This window comes from Pimephales promelas, chromosome 16 (assembly GCF_988280905.1).
Source record: "Pimephales promelas chromosome 16, fPimPro1.hap1.1, whole genome shotgun sequence".
Classification (NCBI taxonomy): domain Eukaryota; kingdom Metazoa; phylum Chordata; class Actinopteri; order Cypriniformes; family Leuciscidae; genus Pimephales; species Pimephales promelas.
Genome location: NC_142784.1, coordinates 5818203 through 5844536, shown reverse-complemented (window position 1 = coordinate 5844536; position 26334 = coordinate 5818203). Strand labels below are relative to the sequence as shown.

The 26334-nt window shown below is 37.9% G+C and overlaps 1 protein-coding gene across 3 annotated transcripts in view; it reads left to right on the top strand.

Annotated features, from left to right (window-relative positions):
- Window positions 1–24561, top strand: part of hephl1a (hephaestin-like 1a) — a 41606-nt gene extending 17045 nt beyond the window's left edge. Inside the window, exons 12-20 of one of the 3 annotated variants that reach the window (XM_039694313.2) lie at window positions 11797–12007; window positions 12234–12373; window positions 13830–13958; window positions 14054–14160; window positions 14585–14804; window positions 15367–15506; window positions 17768–17928; window positions 23540–23586; window positions 23708–24561. In XM_039694313.2, coding sequence (XP_039550247.2) covers window positions 11797–12007; window positions 12234–12373; window positions 13830–13958; window positions 14054–14160; window positions 14585–14804; window positions 15367–15506; window positions 17768–17928; window positions 23540–23586; window positions 23708–23781 — 1229 coding nt within the window. In that variant the 3' untranslated portion in view covers window positions 23782–24561. The remainder of the gene's footprint in view (window positions 1–11796; window positions 12008–12233; window positions 12374–13829; window positions 13959–14053; window positions 14161–14584; window positions 14805–15366; window positions 15507–17767; window positions 17929–23539; window positions 23587–23707) is intronic. The other 2 variants (XM_039694314.2, XM_039694315.2) reach the window with 2 other exon arrangements.
- The last annotated feature ends 1773 nt before the right edge of the window (window positions 24562–26334 follow it).

The window sequence follows — 26334 nt, the reverse complement described above, 5'->3', positions numbered from 1 at the left end:
AGCCGGCAACGGTGAATGGCACGGTGGATTGTGTTCACTGACAATGTTTTCTGGAAGTATTCTTGAGCCCATGTTGCGATTTCCATTGCAGGAGCATTCCTGTGTGTGAAGCAGTGCCGTCTAAGGGCCCGAAGATCACGGGCATTCAGTATGGTGTTCCGGCCATACTGAAACATAATTCAAATCTATGCATATTTACTTGGTAATTTGATGGTAATGAAATTACAGACCTCCAATGTTGTAGTTACGAATGTTGTCAATTAGTAAATTAGGTCTTTGCGGACCAAAAAGTATTGTGTTGGGGCATTTTCTGGGCTGGGTGCAAATCCAACATCTGGCCTGGATACAGATTTCCTCAGACTGTCTACTAACTCGTTTCCACCGAGCGGTATGGTACCGTACAGTACAGTAAAGTTTGCAAGTATTAACATTTTCGATTGTCTGAAGGTTTGAATGGGACCAAAATACCAATAATCCGTTGGGGTACCAAGCACAGTAGTCCGATACCTAAAGGGCAGAGTTAGACTCACTGCAGAACGCTAATTTGTTGACAGAGAATTGTGTGACAACACAAGAGGCAACATTTTTTTAATGCAGTTTAAACACAATACCATTGCAACATTTTTTTTTTATTGTAACAAGCAGCCACATGCTGAGAAGCAAGAATAAGATCTGCTGTATGTCCTCCATTGTTGTTTACTAATCAGCAACCATATAACCCTGTAGCCCAAGACTGGTTGCCCACTGAAGCTGGTCAGTAGCTGGATGGGTAATCTCGCGTAGCCAGACCTTCAGACTGACGGCTGAAGGTCTGGAATTCATAGCAGCTTTCTTTGGCCAAGGCCCGCCCATAAGGCCGTTTGACCGACATGTCAAACAACCAATTACAGTTCGTTTCATTCAGCGTCACGTTTCGGGGCGTGGAAATGTCCCCACAACAACAGACCGGCGTGCAACAAGTCAGTCAGCAGCAGTCACCGGAGGCGCTCGTTAACAACGCTTTGCGTTATTAAATTCACCCACGAACTCGCGCTCATGTCCATCTTATGCCCGCTTTGTCACACGGCCAGTTCAACCTCGTATAAATCAGGTTATGTGTGTAAATCACGTGCCCGCTCACGAGCGCTTATGGTGCGTTCTATTATAGCCAACGAACCGACTCGGACCTCGGATTTGACGTCACGTCCACACTTCAAGCGTTCTATTTGTTTTGCGCGTCCGAGTCGGAGAAAAAAATGGACGCCACCCGGAAAGCTGTTATAATGGTAGCACTAGCCGAGTACCAGGCACTTACATTAAAAAAAAAATTACATTAATGTTTTTCATGTTAATCTTCTGTTAGCAACGCTAGCAACGTCAGTAATTGCACTCACAACAACCGATTCCCATACCTACAGGGGACGCAGTAATACGCGTGATTATAACCGTCATTTAAAATACCAAATCGGTTCAAAAACAATGAAAACAATTCATTCGTACAAGTCACAGGGCGCAGCCATCTTGAATTCCGAAACGGAATTCTTGCTCGGTGTCCTCACGGTTGTCCGACGCAGAGGTGGAAGTAACGAATTACAACTACTCAGATTACTGTAATTAAGTAGTTTTTTCGTGTACTTGTACTTTTATGAGTACATTTTTAAGTCTGTAATTTTCCTTGTACTCGAGTACAAATTAAGTTAAGTAATGTACTTCACTACTTTAAAAATCCCATTAATTACAAAGTACTTGTACAATTTGAATTCAACAATTATTCAAATCTCTGACCAGCATTTGGGTATCCAATAGAAAATAACTGATCGTGGGCGGGCCAATAAAAACCCTTGTATTTGGAGCGGGAAAAAAAGCCCGGTTCCTGGAGAGCTATATTCGTCCTCACACGTCCTTCAGGGTGTATTTAAGTGTTATCAAAGAACTTTGCCGTTATGGACATGGAGATTCGAGACACTGAATTCATTGAAAATTCTGAAGAAATACCAGATCACATGGAGGAGTTGTTCTTATACAGAGGAAGGAAAGGAGACAGCGTGCGTTTTATCCACAAGTTTCCGAGGGGCGCTCCTGTAAAAAATAAATTGGGTGAAACTTCAGGTGAGGCGGCGGAAGTAGCATTCCAATGGTATTTTGTGTGTTAGTTAGCAAAGGCTAGCTGTTTTTCGGAGAATTATTTTACTATTTAAAGACGCAAATCTTTATGAGAGATGTTGTTACGGAGCTCAGGGACAACATGTGCTGTTCGCGGTTGTATGTATAACCGGACTAAAATAATTCCGTGGCTTAAACGTGATTGTTTTGAACATAAGCTAAAAACGAAATCAGAGTGATCCTGCAGAGCCCGTCTCTGATCCTGCCAACTACTGTAGTTTCCATCACCTCCCAAAAGACGACGAATCTTCCTGTGTACATTTGTTTAAATTCTTAATATTCTATAAACTCTATCAGCATGTGATTGGCTGTTCGCTACTGATGTTACACCTAAACTCAGGATCAAAGCCTGAGTTGACAGAATACCAAATGTGCCAGTTAATGTATTCAAGCAGCACATTCGTTTATATTTTTGAATAAACTCCAAAGCACAATGACTAAGTGTATATTTTTTATTTTAATTGTTTGTCAGCTCGCACAACTGTCTGTCACCATGCCTTGATGAGTATTGATTATTAATAATGTGATTATAATACTCCCAATCAACTACTGCGGAGGGTAAAGGGACTGTTATTTCACCCTTTTTAATTTCGTTGAGGTTGTGTTCCCACATCGTTAGCTAGTTTGGATCGCTATAACTTGAATGACTGTCAACTGTTGAATGAACGAGTGTCAAGCATGTCAAGTCGCGCTTTGTTTACTTCCAACCGGAAGTCGCGCCCACTTTTGACGCAAGGCCTCATGGGGCGTAGGAAACTTGTGGATAGAAACTTTGTTTCCGCAGTGATTTCGGCTTACAAGACTTCAGCCTCTAATCTCAAAAAAATACATTATGGTAAATTTATGTGATAGTTCAGTTGTTTTCGTTTTTAAAGTTGGGTAGACCTTCAGCGTTACTCAGTGACAAGCACATATACTGTAATAAAGATTTAGCATTGTAAACTTAGATTAAAAAGTTATATTGTATGTCATTGTCAACACATTGTTTTATTAATATTGAATCAGTGTTTTAAGCTTAGAATGAAGAGTTTAATAATGACTCTTTCATAAAAACACTATCTTGCCGGCCACGACCCACTGGCATAACAGTGTAACTGCACTGGGGTGCGTTTCCCGAAAGCATCGTTAGCCAACTATGGTCGCAAGTTCCGTCGTTATTAGCATAGTTCAACGATTCGGTGTTTCCCGAAACCATCGTTCCAACGAACATTCGAAAACAGCATCGCAAAGTTGTGTGGTTTGAACGACAGCTCTCGACCTATGGTTAGAAGCATCGTTTCTATATTGCAACACATTTGGAGGTAATAAATCCTTATCTTGAGCATAATGAGCAAGCTGACATTCAGTACAACCGGTGCCTTTTATTTAGAATACTTACAAATGGAATTTACGTCTTTTAGTTTGTCAAGAGATTTGAAGTAACGTGTTTGAAAAGTGCGCATGTGCGAACATGCTCTACTATGTAAGACCGAGCCAAATATTGAGTCTGGTAATAAAGCAAAACTACTAAGAACATGTAGAAATAGTCCTCAGATGACATGTCTGTAATTTACATAAAACAATTCTAGCGTTAATTGGATCTCAAACAGTTTCATTAAAAGCAGTTATTACTCCACCACGTGCGAAACCAACGTGGTTGAACGATACTTTGCGACAGTGGGTTTCGGGAAACAGTCGTGACTAGCAAGTTGATTTTTCCAACGATGCATCGTACAATGGTAGTGAATCTGTGAACTACGTCGTTGTACGGGAAACGCACCCCTGATTGAAGTCTGTCTAGACTGCGCATTTGTGTCAGTGCTAAATGCTGATAACTTTTGAAACTTTTGAAATATTAGTAGGGTACTTTTGGAAAACTTTATTGTAAAAAAAAAAAGAAAAAAATAAGTTTATAAATAAAATAACCCAATAAGCTTATTTATTTTGCATTATAATTCATTAATAACCATATAAGACAATTTTTATAACTTGGTTTCCATAAAAGTAAATAAATATCACAGGCTAAAAGTAATTAGTACTTGAGTAGTTTTTGAGAGGGGTACTTTGTACTTTTACTTAAGTACATTTTTAACACCAGTACTTTTGCTTGTAATCGAGTATTATTTTAGCAACTACTTGTATTTGTACTTGAGTACAAATTTTCAGTACTCTTTCCACCTCTGATCCGACGTCCGAGAGGAGAAATCCGAGGAAAGGGGGCGTGTTGCTAGGCAACGTCTGTCGTCCGATTCGGATCTCCGAGACGGATGAATAATAGAACGCACCATTACTCCTAACAGACACACTGTCCCCGGCGCTGCTCGTGCATCACAGTTATGTTCATAAAGCGCTCCCCGTTCACAGTAACCGGCTCGTCTCATTCAAAACAGCCAGCTGTAACATTAGCTGTCAGCGAACCGCCGCACACTGAATACTCGCATGAGTCAGGCTGCGAGTGTAAGTTACGTCCCCGCCCCAGCGCGCTCCGGCGCCGCACACTCGCTACATTCCCTTTAGACATACAACTACGTTTATCTGATCTTGATTAATGCTCATTGTCACTCATATAAACACAACAGTTTTTCTTCCGCAATCACACGTCTGCGCTTTGTTTCTCGGCGGACCGAAATTAAATGCGACACTGGAAATCCGATAAAATTTAACCAATCAGATGACGACTTCGATATTCCTGAAGTGTTTCCAGTTAAGTGTACCATATGCAGACGTTTAGCCAACGTTCTGTGGGCGTGACGTCTGAGGCTGAGACTACTGGATGGGAGACCTCCTGAGAAAACCAGGTTGCTGCTGGAAGAGGTGTTAGTGAGGCCAGCAAGGGGGCGCTCACCCTGTGGTCTAACGCCCCAGTATAGTGACGGGAACACTGTACTGTCAAAGAGCACCGTCCTTCGGATGAGACATTAAACCGAGGTCCTGACTCTCTGTGGTCATTAAAAATCCCAGATCCCAATTTGCCCAGAATTTGCCCATCATGGCCTCCTAATCATCCCTATATATACCAATTGGCTTCATTACTGTCTCCTCTCCACCAGTAAGCTGGTGTGTGGTGGGTGTTCTGCCACAAAATGGCTGCCATCACATCATCCAGGTGGATGCTGCACATTGGTGGTTAAAGGAGATTCCGCTTTGAGGTCCCAGAAAAAGTGCTATATAAATTAAACAAATTGTTATTATTATTTCTTCTTCGCATGAGAATGACATCGATCACAACTTTCTGGCATACACCAAGGAAGGGTACTGTTGGCGGTGGAAATGCAAGCCGAGGGCTGAACGTTTTCCAGCCCGAATCGTACTGTACTGTACTGTACCACTCAATGGAAACGAGACATTTGTTAACCTTGGGATAAGAGTGATACAGACAGATACTAATATTATCATCATGGTATAAGTGAAGTGGTTCCACCTAACCTAATTAATGAAACTTGCTTAAGGCATTTGAGTTGCAGAAATACGGTGTTGTTCTATGTGTATGCTTTGTTAAGCCTGGGGCACACCATGCCGACTTTAAAGAACTAGCGACAAAGAAAACCGACAGTGCTGTCATTTTGCGTTGGCTGTGTCTGGACTAAGAAGCTACGCTTGAACACACAGCACAGACTACAGCCAACTGCAAACTGGCATGTATGTTCTGCGCCTGCGTATAAGCTATTAACTATCTACACTATATTGCCAAAGTTTTGGGACATCTGCCATGAACTTTAATGACATCCCATTCTTAATCTGTAGGGTTTACTTTGGCCTACCCTTTGCAGCTCTAACAGCTTCAACTCTTCTGGGAAGGCTCTCCACAAGGTTTAGAAGTGTGTTTATGGGAATTTTTGACCATTCTTCCAGAAGTGCATTTGATAGGTCAGGCAGTGATGTTGGACAAGAAGATCTGGCTTCCATTAGAGTCCATTAGAGTGAATTAGAGTCCACTCCACTCGAATTAGTCCCAAAGGTGTCGGGTTGCAGTCAGCTTTGCTGGATGAACATTAAGATCTCCAAGTATTATAGTGTTGGCAGCAGTACTGCACATTGTTGTAAGAAGAGCATGCAATTCTGTAATAAATAGTGAGTTTGGTCTGGGGGGCCCGGGCCAATAGATAATTATTGTCATAGGAAAACACCAAACTCTAAACTTGCTCATCCACATTTTTTATGGACCTTGCTTTGTCCAAAATGTCTTGGTGTGCTGAAGCATTAAGAGCAGGGATGTAGTGGAGGCTAAACGCACGTAAACGCCGTTTACGCACCTCCCAATATTCGGAAATAGCGTTTACCCACCTCCAAAGTGCGTTTATCCACCTCTCAATTGCGTTTATCCACCTCTAGATATCCTGCATGTAGTTCCTAAGACATTTTAAATCAAGCTTATGCCGTTTTAGTTTCATATTGTTCACTGTTAGTTTCATAGGTTGTTAAACCTAAGACGAACTCTTTCATATTGCGCTGCATTACTGTCAGTGTTGTTGACTATATTACTAAGGTTGCACTGTTGACGCTTGCACAGCGTTTTAAGCAGAAATCTACACAAATGAGCGCAGCACACACACACACACTCAGTTAACAACATACTGCCTATAAAAATCGAAATGTGGAGTTTTTATATTTTTAACATATGCTAAGCAACCTGCTAAGCAACCTCAATTATGTTTTCTGAACACCATCACAATTGAAAATGTGACATTGATTTCTACAACAGTTCCATAAACAGTTAAAATAAGTCACTTACATTTTAGATGCAATATTGGCTGTTTTTTTTCTGTTTCAGCAGCGAAAATAGCAGCGAAAACCATGGCGCATGTCTTAGGAACACTCAACCTGTTTTCATTACTGAATTATTCAGCATTTTGAACGACTCGATTGAGCCAAAGATTCAATGACCCATTCATAAACATCGGTCTCATTCTTGAATGAATCAGCCGTTTGAACGAATCGTTTGAATGAATGAATCAATGACTCACTCATTAAGACCTACTGGCGGTTTAGTGTTAAATGTTTAAAAGTAGTATCATTCTTTCCAAAGTTTCTTATATGTTAATTTAAATCAGTTTCAAAACGTTATTTTATGCAATTGTAATTTTTCAGTGTAAATGATTTAATTTGATCAACCCTACCTAGGTTAACAGCCCTATAGTGTCTTATTATTCGAAATAATTGAATTTATTGATCAAATTTAGGAATTTAAAATGAATTTAAATTTATTTTTGATTTAAATATCAAAGCTGATTGAACACTGATGAGAATATTGTTTCAGAATAAATTAACACACAAAATAAAAATAAAAAATCCAGACGAGCAACTTTTTTACTCAAGTTGAGAGTCGAGTCCGAGTCGAGTCCGAGACCAGAGACGGTCGAGTCCGAGTCGAGACTGAGTCCAGTGAGGGTTGATTACCTAATTTACTTTTATTTACTTAGAGAAATCCTTTTTTTTTTTTTACTGAATTTACTTAGAGTTTAAAAAATACGATCAGTTTAGGGTAAAAAAGCCACATAGTAGGTGGTGTTAAAAGTAATTTTATTACAATTTGTCATGCGCAGTTGCGCACTAGAAAATCACCAATCACTGGGCGTGTCAATCAATTTAAAGAAATATTTTATTAACATACATTAATAATCATGAAAAATATTTTGAATTGAACTCGAGTGGACTCGGGAATAATTCCGAGTCCTAAAAAAAAAATGTTCGAGTACGAGTCAATTCCGAGTCCAAATGGACACGAGTCCATGACAAGACCAAGACCATTAAAATATGGTCTCGAGACCGAGTCCAAGACGAGTTCGAGTCTCGAGTACTACAACACTGATCCTACCAATACTACTTACTCTAGTCGGCCAAGTCTTGTACTTATACCCTAGCGCATCTCCACATCGACGTCGGCTGGGTGCTAATAATTCTAACTTACTTGTTCTTGCTGCACAGTCTTAAAGGGATAGTTCACCCAAAAATGAAAATTAAGTCATTAATTACTCACCCCCATGCTGTACGAACCCTGTAAGACCTTCGTTCATCTTCATAACACAAATGAAGATTTTTTGATTAAATCTGAGAGCTGGATCACTCCTACATAGACTGCCTAAGGGATTGAAACTTGACAGCCCAAAGTCATTAAAGAAAATGTTTAAATATTCCATGTGACTACAGTGGCTCAACTATAAGTTTATCAAGCGACGAGAATACAAAAATAACGACTTTATCCGACTATTCCTTAGACGAGAAGTAGTAGAAAAATGACACAATTCTCGCACATGGGATGTATATATACTACATCGTTTTGAGTCCGTTTCAGTGGTTTCATGTGTACGCTGATATTTTTCGAGACACCGCCGTGTTTACAGACTTTTTTTTTAAACATCGGATAGGGAAAACTCTGGCTTTGTGTGGATGTGGCCTTATATTCATTAAATATAATGAATATGAATAATTAGTGTGTGTGTCTGATTTGTCCAGACTCTACAAAGGCTACATTAAGTCAAAAGTTTGTTAGATGGTTAGTTCATATTGAAAGTTCATATTAGGATGGCTACATCCTAAATAAAAGGAACTAAGATTTATCTTGTTTTATTGTTAGATCTAGAATGGAAAGTTCAGTCACCTTGAGACAAAGAAGTGGAAGTGTGATAGATTTTATCACATGATAGAAATATAAAATCAGAACTTTAATTATGTTAGTGAACATAATTCATCTTATCTATTAAAATTTCTACGACAGGGGCCAAACTCAACCCCTGAAAAACAACCCCACATCACACCCTCCTCCACCAAACTTTACACTTGGCACAATGCAGTCAGGCAAGTACCGTTCTCCTGGAAATGGCCAAACCCAGACTTGTCCATCAGATTGCCAGACAGAGAAGTGTGATTAGTCACTCCAGAGTCCAGTGGCGACGTGCTTTACACCACTGCATCCCACGCTTTGCATTGTACTTGGCAGCTGATCCACGAAGATCCATGGAGAACTCTCTACGCACTGTTCTCGAGCTAATCTAAAGGCCATACGAAGTTTAAGGGTCTGTAGCTATTAGCCGCTTTCCGACCGGAGGGACTTTTGCAGTTCCTAAAACCTAACGTTCCTATAACCCTTTTTTTCTCGTGTTCCGACCGGACTAAATTAGGGATTTTTTAGTTCCTCAGACTGTAGTTCCTATAACTCTTTCAGTACCTAGTCTAGAGCGAGGACTTTTTTAGTTATCTTTCCCTAGGTCTACGTTGAGTGGTTCAACTTATAAGTTATGCCCACTGTCAACACGGAACTTGCAGCGCGTTGTCTGCCATACGCGTGTGTTTTTGTAAAACATTACAATGAGGATTAAGACAAACATAACGCATTCAACCAGCTGATTGCTAATAATAGCTAAACTTACCCGTCATTTTGTTTGCCTCCTGCGCTCAGCTCTTTTATCTTCTTCCATCATATTACTTAATATCATATTACGCTGGAGCCTTTGTCTTCTGTGTTTCTCTGTACAGAACTCAAGCATAATCTTTAAACGCCGCCGTTCGTTCTCCGTTATTAAGGTCCCGGCAAGGCAGAACAGGAACCAGGAACATTGCAATAGCCTCCTCCATGCTGATTTGTTGTTGTTGTTGTATCCGGCCGCAAGACCGTCGCCGTGCTTGCGATAGCCCTCCTACCAGTTCCTATGGCCACTTGGCCAGTGCGAACGCAAGCAGCAAAACCGAGTTTGGGGGAGAGTAGTTCTTAGAACTGTTTAGAAGTGAACAGTTCCTATAACTAAGTTCCTGTAACTACTTGGTCGGAAAGCGGCTATATTGACTCTGAAGAAAGTTGGCGACTTTTGCGCACTGTGCGCCTTAGTATGCACTGACACGTTCTCTGATTTTTATGTGACCTACATTTCGTGACTGAGTTGCTGTTGTTCCCAATTGCTTCCACTTTGTTATAAAACCACTAACAGTTGACTGTGGAATATTTAGTAGTGAGGAAATTTTACGAATGGACTTATTGCACAGTTAGTGCTATAAGCATAGTGAACCTGCACGCTTGAATTCACTGAGCTCCTGAGAGCAACCAATTCTTTTACAAAGGTTGTAGATTTGATACAACTGTGGCCATGGAAGTGATTGGGACACCTGAATTCAATGATTTGGTGGGGTGTCACCAATTCAATGATTTTTGGCTTGCCATTTTGAATATCAGTTATGTTGATAACTTTCTTGATTTTAAGTGTTATGGAAATATTCATGTTTTGGAATGCTTGGGTAGGATAACATAGCTGACATCTGTCGGTTGTCCTTGCATCTTTATCTGATGTCATTTGACATTAGTTTGTCCAAGTCCACCAAGATCGAACCAAAATGTAGCAAACCTGGTGCAGTCAGAGAGGGCCTGGCCGTACAACTGGGTCCTGGAATGTGCGGCTAAATAAATATAAAAATAAATAAATCATGCAACATGATTTACTAAAGATTGCGTAGTCAATTTACTAGTTTTTGCACCATTGACTTGCTACTCTAATTGCTGCTTTAGTGAAGAGAACAGAGAGCATGTGGTAGAATGAGCTCAACTCGTGTTTATTTATTTGGAACGCAAGATCCGAACATATGAATTTCTCAAGCCATATTAGTTTTAATTTGCAGCATCTGTTGTTTATAGATTATCTGCACCTGATTATCATCGGCTTCTTGTTTGCGACCCTACGCCATTGCTCTTGGTAGATTGTGTTAGTCATTATGGCAATGAGCTTCGTTGTCTTTGTTCTGTGTTTTTTTATTTGCACGTTGACAGTAGATCATAAGCGGAATTTTCCACTCCCATCAGCGTGTTTATGGTCACGCTAGTTTGCCCTGTTTAGTAAATCTGGAATCCTAACTGAAAGCTTTGTCTGCGGGACATATTTATACTTGGCAAATGGGCTTCAGACAATGGATCCAGTTTTGATGACCTCCCACACACCTATAGAAAGTAGTCTTTTATTATTCATTTGTCACTGTCTATACAACCTGGCATATGTGCAACACAGAATTATTAATACTGCTCCAGTTTTGCTCCAGTTCATATCTCGAAAGCACATATAATTAGGTATGGCTATAGGACATTGCTTACATTTTTAATATGAAATATGTATCCGTTGGAGAGATTTGATAAAAGTTCCTGAGCATAGATACAGCACAGCATAAATAGCCTATCAAGGATGATTTGACCCGATAATATTTTTTTGTAAATGAATATGTTAAATATCAACTATTTGGATTTTAAATTACAGCACAGTCTAAAATTATAATGATTGTTATGAATTATTGTTTTATTTTAAAATTATTTAATGAGATGTTATATGTAAATCATCACACATGAGGCATTACACCAGAAAAAAATATATTGTTTGCAGTGCACCATGTAATATCCAGACAAACTTATATTACATTATCCACTTTGAAGAACTGTTTAATCTTGACTTATGGTGTATTATTTGATCAGCTACATAATCATGTAGATCAGGCTTTACGAACTGTTACCCCTCGGGGGATGTAGGATTTGGCACGACAATGGGTTTAACAAAATGAAGGAAGATTATCCCAGTTCATTGCTAGCTGCTAGGTCTCGTAATGTCTGAAACGCTTGTTTTCTTAACTAATTAAAAGATATAAGCAAAATACATTTTTTTTGTTTGACAGTGAACATTTGCTAATACGTTTGCACTTTTACTCCAGGCCAGTTTGAGCTGAGCTGCCGTACAACTGATCACTACAGGTCGGGCATGCGTCAGCATTACAGAGTCAAGGCCTGCTCTGCAAACACTCCTGCACCCGAGCGCGTCACCTCCACAGTGCGGTACTATATAGCAGCAGAGGAAGTCCTGTGGAATTACGCACCAAACCGAACATGGGAACAAGAGAAGCACAACGCTACACTGGGGGATAGGTACAGTATACACACAAACATATGTGCATGTTTGTTCTCACACATAACTTGAGCTCTAAAAGGAAACATTAGGGCTAAGATTCTTCTCAGTCAACCCTCACTTGATAGTGTTCGTCAAGTCTCGTGCTTGAGACCCTCTATTTCTCACAGTACTGTTACCTATTTACACATTTTCTTTATTTCTGTCTTTCTTTTTCTCCCTCTCATTCTGTCCTGCCTTACTCAGCCCTGGAAGTATTTACCTGGAACAAACTGAGGATCAGATTGGAGCTGAATATAAGAAGGTGGTGTTTCGTGAATACACAGATGGAACATTTACCAAAAAGAAGCTCAGGGGCCCAGATGAGGAGCACTTGGGGATAATGGGTATGGCACATCTGACTTTGTAAACTCTTTTGTCTCTGACAACACTCCTTAAGATTTAGGAATAGATCTTACAATCCTGTGGCTCTCCTAAGTTCAAAGTTATCTGTGTGTGTATAGTTATAGACAGTATATTATGACATGCCATTCAGGAAATCATTGTATTTATAATATGAAGTTTAAATATAATACATTTGAACTTCATATTAGGTGGGTTGCATATATAGAATGGAACTAGCAAGGTTGCAGCAATCCTAAGTAATGATGAGCTACAGTAATGCATGCACTGGGAAAATTACTGGTAACTTTATTCAGTACAGTTCTACTTAACTCGACTATTTAAACGCAGAAGACTGAATGCCCTGAACCTCACAGGCCTGGATCTTCCTGCTTATCAGGCAAACATAGATAGAGAAAAATCATGCATCCCACCTCATAGGGAGCAGCCATAAGCCCTGTCTACAAGTGATGCAGAATGTGCTCTCCAAATATCATGCACTTGCATATCAGCTTCTACGTGGAGTGCTGTTTCAGCCAACATCACTCAAAGTGATAATAAATTCCTTCGATAATGATGCATAATGTTTTCAGCAACATTTTGAGGAACACGATTACTCATAAGCATTAAGAATGTAATGTAATGAACGTATGATACGTATGAACGTATGTTAGCATTGATATGACAGGCCTCTATGGCAAGCCATTTTAACTTTTATTAATTTCCAGGATATGAATTCTTGATATCAAAAATGTAATTCTTGATATCAACAATTGTATTCACCATAGGCTGCCATTCAAAACCAATTGTTGATTTCAAGAATTGATTTCTTACTAGTTGAAATTCCAATTTCGCATATGAGAAATACAATTATTACTAGTAAAAACCTTTATTTTTGATATCAAGAATTTAATTGTTACTAGTTGAAATGTCTATTCTTGATATCCACAATTTAATTGTTACTAGTAACAATGTTGATTTTTGATATCAATAATTCAATTTTTACTAGTGACAATGTTCATTTCTGATATCATGAATGTGATTGTTACTAGTAAGAAAGCCATTTTAGATATCTGGAATAATATTGATATCAGAAATACATTTTCAGATATCAAAAATGATCATTTTTACTAGTACCAAGTGAATTGTTGATATCAAGAATAGACATTTCAACTAGTGACAATTTAATTATTGATATCAGGAATTCGCATTTTTACTATTAACAATGTAATTATTGATATCAAAAACGATATTTCTATTAGTAAAAAATCAATTCTTGATATCAACAATTTATTCTGAATGGCAGCCTATGGCGACATTTCACCAGTGAAAAAACAATTACAGATATCAGCAATTAAACATATCCTGGAAATGAATAAAAGCTAAAACGGCTTGCCATAGTACTCTTTGTTTTAGCTCTATACCTGTGTGGTTCAGTAGTGACCCTTGTTGTATTCGCAGGACCCATCCTTAGAGCTGAGGTTGGTGAGATGATTCAGGTTGTGTTTAAAAACAACGCCACCAGGCCATATTCTGTTCATGCCCATGGAGTGAAGACCAGTGAAACCCATCAGAATGGTGTTCCTCAAGGTTTGTTTATAATAATACAAAAATTCTAATATGTCATACATCAAATGTGTGCCGGAGAGACTAGTATATTTGTATGTGCATTATGTGTGTAATAGGTCAAGTGGTGACATACAACTGGACCATTCCAGAACGATCAGGTCCGGGTCCCAATGACTCAAACTGTATAACGTTTGCTTATTACTCTTCTGTCAGCTTTGTTGAGGTATAAAACTCATAAATAATATAATCTATACATTATCTATGTCATTAACAACCAACATACATTGTTAAAGCATGTATTATGTAACATTTGTTGATGTGTGTTAATAAAAATGTTGTTCATTTCAGTTCAGAGCATTAACTAATGTATTTTGATCTTTAAACTGTTAGTGTTGAGATTAACATATAACAAAGATTAATGTAGAATTGTTCATTGATTATGTAAAAAACTAATTTAGCAACATAATGTTCAAAAACGAAACCTTTATTGTTTAGTTTTAGTGAAAATGTTGCATTTGTATGTGTACTGCATGTAAATAAATCAGATCTTACTTGGAAATGTTGTGAAAGCAATAAGTAGAGCTGATAATGTGAGCTTTTACAGTAAGATTGAAGATTCACAGATGTACTATGTGAATGTCCTTCAGGACTTGATGAGCGGTTTGGTGGGTCCACTGATAGTGTGCCGTAAAGGCACCCTGAACACTGACAGACGGAGAAAAGACGTTGATAAAGAGTTTGCCCTTCTTTTCATGGTGTTTGATGAAAATGAGTCCCACTACCTGGATGACAACATAAAAAATTACACCAAGGGCGAACGACTAGACAAATATACTGAGGACTTTATGGAGAGCAACAAAATGCATGGTAAGTATTCATTAAGAATGTCATTATCTTTCTGTATGCTGAAATATATGCATGTTTGTGTGTAGGTGGGCTGTACATGTATCACTGTAAAAAAAAAATATTGTTGGTTTAACTTAAAAAAGTAAGTAACCTGGTTGCCTTAAAATTTTAAGTTGATTGAACTGGAAAATGTGAGTTAATACAATGAAGGAGATTCATTTAATCCTCAGAAACTCAAAATAATAAGTTATCGCAACTAAATAAATTATTTAAGTTGATTTGACAAAAGAAAAAATGTTGTGATAACAAATCTTGATAACTTTTTACAGTGTAGGCATGTTAGTGAATGTGTGTACAAATGTATAAATATGAATATATATATATATATATATAATTAACAACTGCAGAAGGAACTAATATCCTGTTAGATTTTTGTATGCATAAGGGAAAGACGAAGAATTTCTGTTAAGCATTTCTGTACTCTTTATAGTTCTACAATAAAAAACTAGAAGGTCATTATCCGTGTTGCAAGAGAGAAATACATGGTACAATCAGAACTTAAAACTCTTGATCTCTTCCACAGGGATTAATGGAAAGATGTATGCTAACCTCCATGGGTTAACTATGACAGAGAACGACAAGACCGAGTGGTATTTGTTAGGACTGGGGAACGAAGTGGACATGCACACTGTGCATTTCCACGGGCAGAGCTTCATTTACAAGGTATATACATAATCACAGAAGAGCAGATATAGAAAATGATTTATGGAGTGACAGTGGGGTGGCATTAGGTGTATCGACACCAAAGTAAAGCAAGTGTTCTATTACTTCATTCTAAGCTGCATTTCCCCATATACATCTCAAATCAATAATTTTACTGTTTAAAAATCATTCAAAATAAGCAATATTTCAATATCCAGGGCACTACGGCCGTAGCAGCCTTCACACGTTAAATCAGTGAATTTACCACATTTTTACTTTTAACATCCGAATCCGCTAAAAAGTACGGTTCATGTGAACTCCGATACGGGGGAGGGGGGAGCAATCGAAATTGGGTTCGGACCAGGCAATCTGAAATGTGAACGCATCCTAAGAAACACTGTTTACATTTATGTTTTATTCATTGTTGTCTGCTTGTGGCAGTGCCACGAACAGAACAGTAGCCATGTTGTCAATCGAATTATCTGAAAGAATCGGTTAAAAAACTCACGCGGATAAAGCTGGTGAAAGTGTGTTTCCATCCAACGGCTTTAAAGCGAATAAAAACCTGTACGTAATGACGTCACATGCTGTTTTGCGATCAAATTGGTATATCGAATTGATTTGAGACATTTTAAGGTGTTTCCATTTATTTTCGCACTGAATCGAACAACATTCAAGCAAACTTTTGCGAACAAAGTTTTGTTAGACAAAACGGATCGCGCCAGCTACCAAAAATGATCAATATTTCACAAGTTGAAGGCTAATAATGCTTATGTGCCAGCTGATAGCGACATATGAATGGGATAATGTATGCGAGGCGGTTGTTGTATTCACTATAACAACCGCCTCGCTATATATTATCCTGCTTATTACATATAAATCAACCAAATAAATAAATCAATCAATAATTTGACACAAAATATTGACTTAAAAACGAGTTTATTGATTTAAAAACGAGTATTGCTTCTGCTAAAGAAAATAGTCTGTTCCGTCTCTGAACTGCGTCCATGGCAACGGTGTGTTATACTAGCAGCGCCGCAGTCTGTTAACCAGGAATAACAATAATTACAATTCAACCAAGCCACGTAAAAACAAGCAAAACTAACCTAAGAAAACAGCCACGCTATAAACATTGCTATGACGATGACGATGCACGTATGCCCGACGACAGCGGAGGTGACTGTGGTGTGGGAACGACAGCGCTCCATCAGTTCTGGGAGATCGTGGTTCACGGAAACCCTTTGGTTGAAGCATCTTTTTGCTTTGTCCACTTATACATCTGTCTTTGTTGACATCCGCCATGTGTGCGCAAACAGACTGGCCGGAAATGAACTCGTCTTCTGACGTGTTGCAACCATAAAAGGGCATAAAACTTAATCGCAATTCATTATTTATTCGGCAAATAACGTTTCCATCAGCTTTTATCGCATTAGCCGTATATCGATCAAGAGAAAATCCGATGAGACCGAACGTATTTCATTTGAGTCGATTTTCATGAAATTTCATCGAATTTTACCGTTTCCATAAGGCATTTTTCATTCGATATCACTTAATTCGGATAAAAACGTGTCGATGGAAACATGGCTAGTGGCAGATGGTTTGGCCTTGTCCGTGGACACGAACACAGGAATTTTCCATTCGGTTTGGCCATTCGTACACATGCAAACGTAGTATCCGGTCACAGGACTTTGGTGAAGATTTTTTAGAAACTCTGGTTGCAGTGTTGTCGTGTAGCCGGTAAAAACAGATATTATATAAATACGCTGTTATCTTCTTTGTTTGACGTCAGATGTTGCGCCTCTATCTCCTTTGTTTACATGAGGCGAGTCTATGCAATGGCGGACGTAGCCAAAATATTGCTGCTAATAACTGTGCTAACAGGGCTTATAACATGTCTACAGATACATGCACAGTTCTCCTATCATATTGTGGAACAGAGGCGTCAGATCGCAATACTACGCTGGTCACTGCTTATGACAACATGTTGTTAGCCTACCAGAACTGGTAACCTTTTTTCAGGCTTCTGATTGGCTAACGTGGTTTTACGGTCAGGGTTATATCGCCACCTGTTGGTTTGGCGTGTTCGACCATGTACAAGATGGACAAGATTTTTTTATTTTAGGAAAAACTCATTTTATAAAAATCCCTGTGTACTTGTGAACTAGGCTTTAGCATTTCTAACCCCCACCATGCCACACTAGTAGCTTCACTTCAGAAACACAATGTCTAAATGCCACTTAGATGTTAAACTGTCCCTCAAACACTCGTTTTCTCTCCTTCAGACGGGTCATTCTCATCGTGCTGATGTGTACGACCTATTCCCAGGAACCTTTCAGACCATACAAATGACTGCAGGGATTCCTGGACAGTGGCTGCTGCACTGTCACGTGACCGACCACATCCATGCGGGGATGGAGGCGCTTCTCACTGTTCTTTCTAAAGGTTAGGAGTAAAAGGACTAACACAGTGCCAAAGTAAAGTTGGCATTTTCTGAAGTGGTGCTGGATTTTTATTCACGCTTTGTTCACACATACTGCAAGAAATCCACAAATGCAGAAGTAAATTCAGGAATGCATGAAAATGTACACATAAGAAGCTTACATGGTTTTTAAAGCTTACAATATAATCCACAAATACACAAGCGACGTTTGTGGTTTTTTACATACATATTGAGCTTATTACATTAGTATACTGTATCAAGAATATTTGTGAATGCTGTTCGGCATTTGTGGATCTCATAACGTTCGTTGTCTATATAGGCAGAGGATCTCAGATGTTTGTGGATCTCCTGCATATTGATAAACGATGATGTAGATCAAGGTTTGTGGGGGTTTCGGTCATGGAAACTTTAAAAAAAATATTTAAGGTCATCATGTTCTGATATATTGGCTTTAAATAACTTTTTTATGTCAACAGGCTGCACATAACTGGGTTACCTTGAAGCAGTGTTAAAGTTAATGAGATAATTAAGTGAATAATTGAGTGATGATTGAACATTATTGAAGAAACCTGATGTTAACAAGCAGAATCACTGAAGTAGAAAACCAGAATTTAAAGTCACGATTATGGTGATCGGTGTCTGTTTTAGTTGGGCTCTTGACCCTCACATCATTAACTTTAGATCTGATGGTGTTGGTTGTGTTTTAACATAATCATTATATCACAATTATTTGACCTGAATCACTGAACTCATATAGGCTAGAACCTATAGAGTTAAGTTTACCTTATGGTTTAAAGCAGAACTGTCATTGTAGAGAATACCATTTTTAACCTTTTCAATGAAATCCAAATTATCAAATCACTAAAAAAAAGAAACTTCTTAAAAAATAGTTTATGTCAACATTAAGAATATCATACACAGACATCAAGAATCAGCCTGTGAATCTCAACAATGGTGACAAATATAAAGCATGTTGCAGTGCATTCTGGGTGCCACCAATTAAAACTCATTCATGGCTCCAATCATGCATTGCTGTATGAATAAATAATGAGCTTTTGTTTAGAGGATATCTGTTTGTCACCATTGCTGAGATTCATATGCTAATTCTTGATGTCTGTCTCATACAAATGTTTTTTTTTATTGATTTACCATTTTGATTTGATCATTTTGGATTTCATTGAAAATGCTAAAAAAAATGGTATGCTCTACAATGACAGTGCTGCTATAATCCATAAGGCAATCTTAACTCAGAATTTGGGTTCTATAAGAGTTTGTGAAATCATGATTATATTAAAATACAATCAACACCATCAGATCACCTGTTTATTTGTTCATCTGGCTGTTATAACTCAGTTACAGCAGCCAAACAATATCTAAAGTTATTGATGTGAGGGTCAAGAGCCCAACTAAAACAAATACTGATCTCCATAATGGTGACAATTCCGGTGTTCTGTCGATTTTTGCTACCTTGTCGAAAAATGCTACCGTAGCGCGAATTGATCACAGAATGCCGATTAAAGTCGTATGAAATACAATTGTAATACAATTCGAAGTTATGAGTAGCTACTGTATACTGTAGACTATTGTTTTTACTTTTAAAACGGTGTGAAAAGTAAAAATTATCATAAAATATATTCATCTTTGACTTGTCAAAGTACACATTTCAGTTATTCTTTTTCAGCTTGCTGACCGTACAAATATTCATATGGTAGTAAGCATTTTTTAAATGGAAATTATACATTATAACAGGAAAATGTACCTTTTGTATATATTAAAAAAAAAACTCTGAGTCTGCACATGCGCATAACCAGTAAGTAGCAAATCTTGATGGGTAGCATGAATCATCAGAACACCGGTTTTCTCCTTCAGTGATTCTGCTTGGTAACATCAGGTGTCTTCAAAAATGCTCAATCATCACTCAATTTTCAATCACTCAATCACAGAGTTTAATTGGGTCGCTTACAATTACTTAATTCCATTGTTGAAGTTACATGAACAAATATGTTTGTTAAACGCAACCCAGTTATGTGGAATCTGTTTACATAAAGTTAAAGTCAACAGATTATTTTTTGAGTGCACTCCTCCATGAAGCTTCAAAGCCTTTACGAGTCTTTTGTTCGGAATCAATGGTTCAGAGTGCGTATCAAACGTCACATGATTACAGTTAATGAGGCTTCTTTACAAACGTTTCGAAACACTTTGAATTGTCAATGGTTCAATGCAGGGGGCGATGATCTCTGACTAATCATTTACCATGAGGAGTTACTGAGAACAACTTAAAAAAGTGTCTGTGGGTTTTACCTGATCTCGGATCAGCTTTATGCATTTGTAGATGTTTTAATTATACATGAATAATGTAGACAATGAATAATGTCAGTTAATCGTCTTATTGTCCCGTTTAGCTGAGCCATTCATAGAACAAATCAAACCCAAAACCAACAATTGCACAACATATATACACTTGATAATCTTACTAGATGATTAGATAATTGCGTTTGAAAGATTTTACTTACAATCAAAAATTGCAAAAGGTGTTTTTATGCATGTTCTGACCACTAGGGGTCGCCGTGGAGACGATACAGCACATTTGCTTCAACTGTTTCAGTGTTTCACAAAGCCTCGTCTGCTCGTCACTAAGCATAACTTGACAATAGTGATGACAGGTGTGTGCACTGGATTTATTTCACTAGTTTTAAAGCCTCCTGTCCACTATAGCTTGGATCATTTAAATGCAGCTTTGGCACTTCACCAGGCGAGGTCGCTGTTACTGAAGCTTCGAGTTATGAACCCATTTTCAAGACAATTGTTCTAAGTGGTTGAGTGCTTCACCAAAGCTCTACTTGACATGACATAACACACACCAACAGAGGTTTACTATACAAGACAAGAGACTGTGGAAACATGAATAAATACACAGAACTAATGATTTGACACAACTGAGCAATGAACCAATGAGAACACATTAAACAAGGAAGCACATGACATGATCACAAGAGGATGAGGGAATCACACGACAAAGGGGAGCACAAGGCATGTTACCAGCTTTCATGTTGTCTTATTTTGTGTGGTCACGCTGGTCATTAGTGTTCCTACTGAGTCATTTGGTGCGTTTCGACTCCAGCTGCGGCTTGATGTAACCGATCAGCGAGAGTTGCCGCTTGCAGTCGGTACACTTCCTGTAGTGATGCTTGAGTGGTGTTTAGCTACTTTATTATTGATAAAGTGAAGTAAATGCAATATTTGTCAAATACACAGCTGTTTCAGAGACGTTTTCACTCAATGCACTGCCTAATACAGCTTCTGTTTAAATTTCAACATAAGTCTATAGAATTTGAATATACTTTTTGACCTAATGGCTAATGGTTTTGCACCGATATACATTTTCCGCTCTCAGGTGTGTCCAATCCTTAACTACAGAATTCAGCTCAGCTCCATTTAAACACCCCTGAACAAGCTTATTAAGGTCTTTAGGATTACGAGGGCTGCGTCAGAAATCACACACTCTCTTGAGTTGGATACATATTTTGAATAAGTAATTACCTCACGACCAAAAAGTATGTTCTATCCACAAGTTTCCTACGCCCCATGAGGCCTTGCGTCAAAAGTGGGCGCGACTTCCGGTTGGAAATAAACAAAGTGCGACTTGACATGCTTGACACTCGTTCATTCAACAGTTGACAGTCATTCAAGTTATAGTGATCCAAACTAGCTAACGATGTGGGAACACAACCTCAACGAAATTCAAAAGGGTTAAATAACAGTCCCTTTACCCTCCGCAGTAGTTGATTGGGAGTATTATAATAACATTACTAATAATCAATACTCATCAAGGCATGGTGACAGACAGTTGTGTGAGCTGACAAACAATTAAAATAAAAAATACACACTTAGTCATTGTGCTTTGGAGTTTATTCAAAATTATAAATGAATGTGCTACTTGAATACATTAACTGGCACATTTGGTATTCTGTCAACACAGGCTTTGATCCTGAGTTTAGGTGTAACATCAGTAGCGAACAGCCAATCACATGCTGATAGAGTTTATAGAATATTAAGAATTTAAACAAATGTACACAGGAAGATTCGTCGTCTTTTGGGAGGTGATGGAAACTACAGTCGTTGGCAGGATCAGAGACGGGCTCTGGCAGGATCACTCTGATTTTGTTTTCAGCTTATGTTCAAAACAATCCTGTTTAAGCCACTAAATTAGTTTAGTCCGGCTATACATACAACCGCGAACAGCACATGTTGTCCCTGAGCTCCGTAACGACATCTCTCATAAAGATTTGCGTCTTTAAATAGTAAAATAATTCTCCGAAAAACAGCTAGCCTCTTCGCTAACTAACACAAAAAACACCATTGGAATGCTACTTCCGCCGCCTCACCGGAAGTTTCACCCACTTTATTTTTTACATGAGCGCCCCTCGGAAACTTGTGGATATAGTATGAATGTAATCTGGACGTACTACAATCGCCTTGCTGTCATGTTCATGTGACCTACCAGGGTCAGTTACGTCGCTTCACTGCCATTCATAACCCAGATAGCAAACTGACATTGAATCAACGTGGAAATATGACATCGAAACAACGTTGATTTGACATTGTTTTGCTCATCGAATTAACGTTGAACCGTCAGACGCGTCATTCTTTCAAAACTAATGGAAAATCAACTTGAAATCAACGCGTTGTTTCAACGTTATGAAAGCAAACCAATTTTCGATTTTCATTTAGCTTTGAAGAATGCCGCGTCTGACGTTGGTTCAACGTTAATTCGATGAGCAAAATCAACGTTGTTTCAATGTCATGAGAGACGCCGTTTCCACGTTGATTCAATGTCAGTTTGCTGTCTGGGAAATCTTCTCACGTGGCCTCATAGTACTGTATGCACACTTCAGAATCTCTGGAAGAATAGATCATCAGGGTACTTTTTTCCTACTCTTTTATGAGTACTATGAATTCGGACATACTTCTTTTGTCACTTACTGTTTTTCGCTTAGTAGGGAAGTATGTGATTTCGGATGCAGCCTAGAAAGTTCCAGTTAGGTGTTGGGGAAATTTGTCCAGGATGTTGACCCTCCGGAATCTGGTTTGGACACTGGCAAATTCTATTGACTGATTCGGAGAGGTGAAATACAGATCCAAAGTAGACTCACAAATTAGTCAAAGTGTACAAACATCTCTAGAGAATCGGGACACAACACTAGAAATCCTCTGTCTGACATCAAATGCATGAGAACTGGAAACTCTGCTTTCCCTCATTCATGTTTGCTTAAATGTAGTAGGTTCTGCTGATATCCCACCGTCACTTCTCTCTTTCTATTTTAGTTATATTATAAGTGTCCTTTATTGGCATGACAGATAGTTTGCATTTGTGTTGCATGTAAAGTGCATGGTTGTTGCTCTCCTGGGCATGTTCATTACAGAGCATGAGATCAGCAGTTTTGAGACTCTGCGCCATTTTGAGAAATCAAGATTTATGAAACATGATGCCTATAAACCCTTAAACGTAACCATGTTCTTGCTTGTGGAAGTACTATTTACAGTGTATGAATTTTTAAACTGGATTCAGTGAGTGCAAATAGATTCATATGCATTAATAAAGATTTTTATTTGTATCATCAGAGAGGATCGGTGATCCGGATCGGCGAAATTGGAACAGTGGTAAATAAACATTTGCATTCACTGAATTGTTGTTGTTTTTTTTCTTAGAAGATCATGCAATGTTTAAATATGATAAATGGTATTAAAGAAAATATTTTTTTGTTTTTGTTTTTCTCTCCAGGCATCAGCCATTTTGGAAGCCTTTACACTGTGATGTTGTGTGCCCTTGGATCGGTCCTATTGACCTTGCTGTAGCTCACTGAAAAAAAGAGAGATGCACCAAACAGAATGAATATTTATTGTTGCTCACTACTTAGTTACCTCATCTGGCATTATCACTGTATAGCTGTTAGGTAAACATAAGCTTTTGGGGATAAAACAACTCTTAAAAAATAAAGACTGAAGATTATTATTGCTATTTTGATTTACGATGCAAGTTATGGTAATTTAATTTGGTCATATTTAGTGTTAATAAAACCAAAGCCTCTTGTGTCTGCTAAAACAATAAATATCTATCTATTACAGCGATGTATTATAAACTTTGAACTGCTTAATTAATCAATTCTAGTTGACAAAATTCAAATCTACAAGATTAAAGACAGAACAACTTTACACTTATAAACACTGAATCAACTGTACCGTCGGTAGAATGTCAGATGTCAGAATGTGTTGTCAGATGCTGTGAAGTCCCACACATGTTGAATACACTGATAAAGGCCTTTGCATTTCCACCTTTTTTAGTAGTAACTCAGTGAGAGTAAGTCGATTATTATGAGTGTGAATGTGGAAGTGACTTAATGGGTAAATTGTTTGTTTTGCTTTTCATGCTCTGCTCCTGAATATCAAACTTTGTTGTATATTATAAAGAAAATAAATGAAAACGAAGAGCTGAATTATTATGTAGACTGGTATATTTAAGCATTTGACATTAGTTGGTTAGGCATTACATTACATAGGCGTTACAGATACCTGACATGGGTACAATTGGAACAAAAGTACTTGTATTTAATAAGTGAATTAAAAAGCTTAATTTTCTGCGGGTGCTGTGGTGGTGGATGTATACAGTGAAACCTCTAGATGGCAGTAAAGCAAATACAATCAATTTTCAATTCAATTTTCATTTCAGTTGCAACAACATCCATTTTAATGCACACAAACAACAAACAACACAAAGAACATCATTTTTCAGGTAATAATGTTGCCTAAATAATTGATTTAATTTGCATATCTTAAATGAGAGAAAAAATATATATAAATCCAGAAGTTTCGTAGACAAATGTGTAAATGTTTTAAATGTGTTGATTATTTATGTCTAATATAAAATTTAAAAAATTGTGTAAAAAGAACAATACATAAAACACTGATTGGCAGATCTTCTCTTAGTTCAATTTGACATCACTTTACGCCAGATTACAACACTTTTATATCATTAGTTAGGCTGTCTGTTTAGCCCTTTATCTGTTCCAAAAATAATAATTAAGGTAAATGACTTTTGACTCACTATATTCCAAATGAGTAAAACAGATTAGAGATGTGTTATTACTCACATCACATACTGTCCTTTCAGATATGAAAAATCGTTGTTGTATTTTATACCACAGTCAAATTACCATAAAAATAACTATAGTATATTTAAGCATACTTTAAAATGTTGTACAGCATTTTTCTGTTATTTATTAGCATTCTGAAGAACAGTATTATTCTGTTTTTATTTATTTATTTATTTATTTATTTATTTTGCTTTTTTTATGCCACACAGAACATTTATATTGTTATGGAAATGTTACTGTTGGCAAAGCCCATTTTTGTAAATGATAATTGGTTAATTTTAATAAACTTTATGAGGGAAAAAAACACATACATCACTCGTATTCTGTTGGACCGAAACATCTTTTATATACCCATTTATGGATAGCAGGGCCAGATTTCCCGATAACGATGTTTCTTAGCTCTAAAGAGCGCTCTCTACGTGCAAGGTTACGAACACTCGCCGCAATTCCATGCGTGTTTCCCAAAAATGCACTTAAAGGTCCCCTGACATGTTTTTTTTCATTATTATTTTATAATGTTTTCTGGGTTGCCCTTATAATGTTAGTATGTTTTTTTAGATCAAAAATAGTCATAATTTAGAAATAAAAGGCATTTTTCCTAGCCTGATTTAGCCTCTGATTTGAACGCTCTGTTTGAAGGGGCGTTTCTGCTGTGGGATTCAGTGTAACCACCCACTGCTGTGATTGGCTGACATGCTTGCATATGAAATAGCTACATATTACATGTGAAGCTCTTGAATACTTTTACTACAGCTATTATACATTTGTACTATTACAGATATCGAGATTACTGATTCGTGAGAAGTTTATAGATTCTCATCACATGGTTGCTGTGATGAGCATTGAGCAGCAGATGACAGTTGTCGATCGCAAGAATGAAGATCTTATTGTATAACGCAGTTTCTGCACTCTCTGCTTTCACCAATGCAGCCAGACACGATGATGTACATACAGTAAGAGCTTCGTTGTGCATGCAGTTTCTGTTCTCTCTAAAGCCCGGAACTCGTCCGCTCTCGTAAAAGGTAAAAAAAGGTAAAAAGCTGCACTTGAACTCACCGAGAGAACTACAGCCCACTGACAGCTATAATGTGCGTTCTGCGTTTAATGAGCCAACTGTCTATTTCTGCAGATATATTAGTCTATATTTATCATTCAAAAAGGACGTTTTGAATATCAATCCTGCTAAACGCTTTCTTTAAATAAGATTATTTTCATCCTACTCAAAGAAATGATGTGAACTTGATAATAGTCTGGCTTG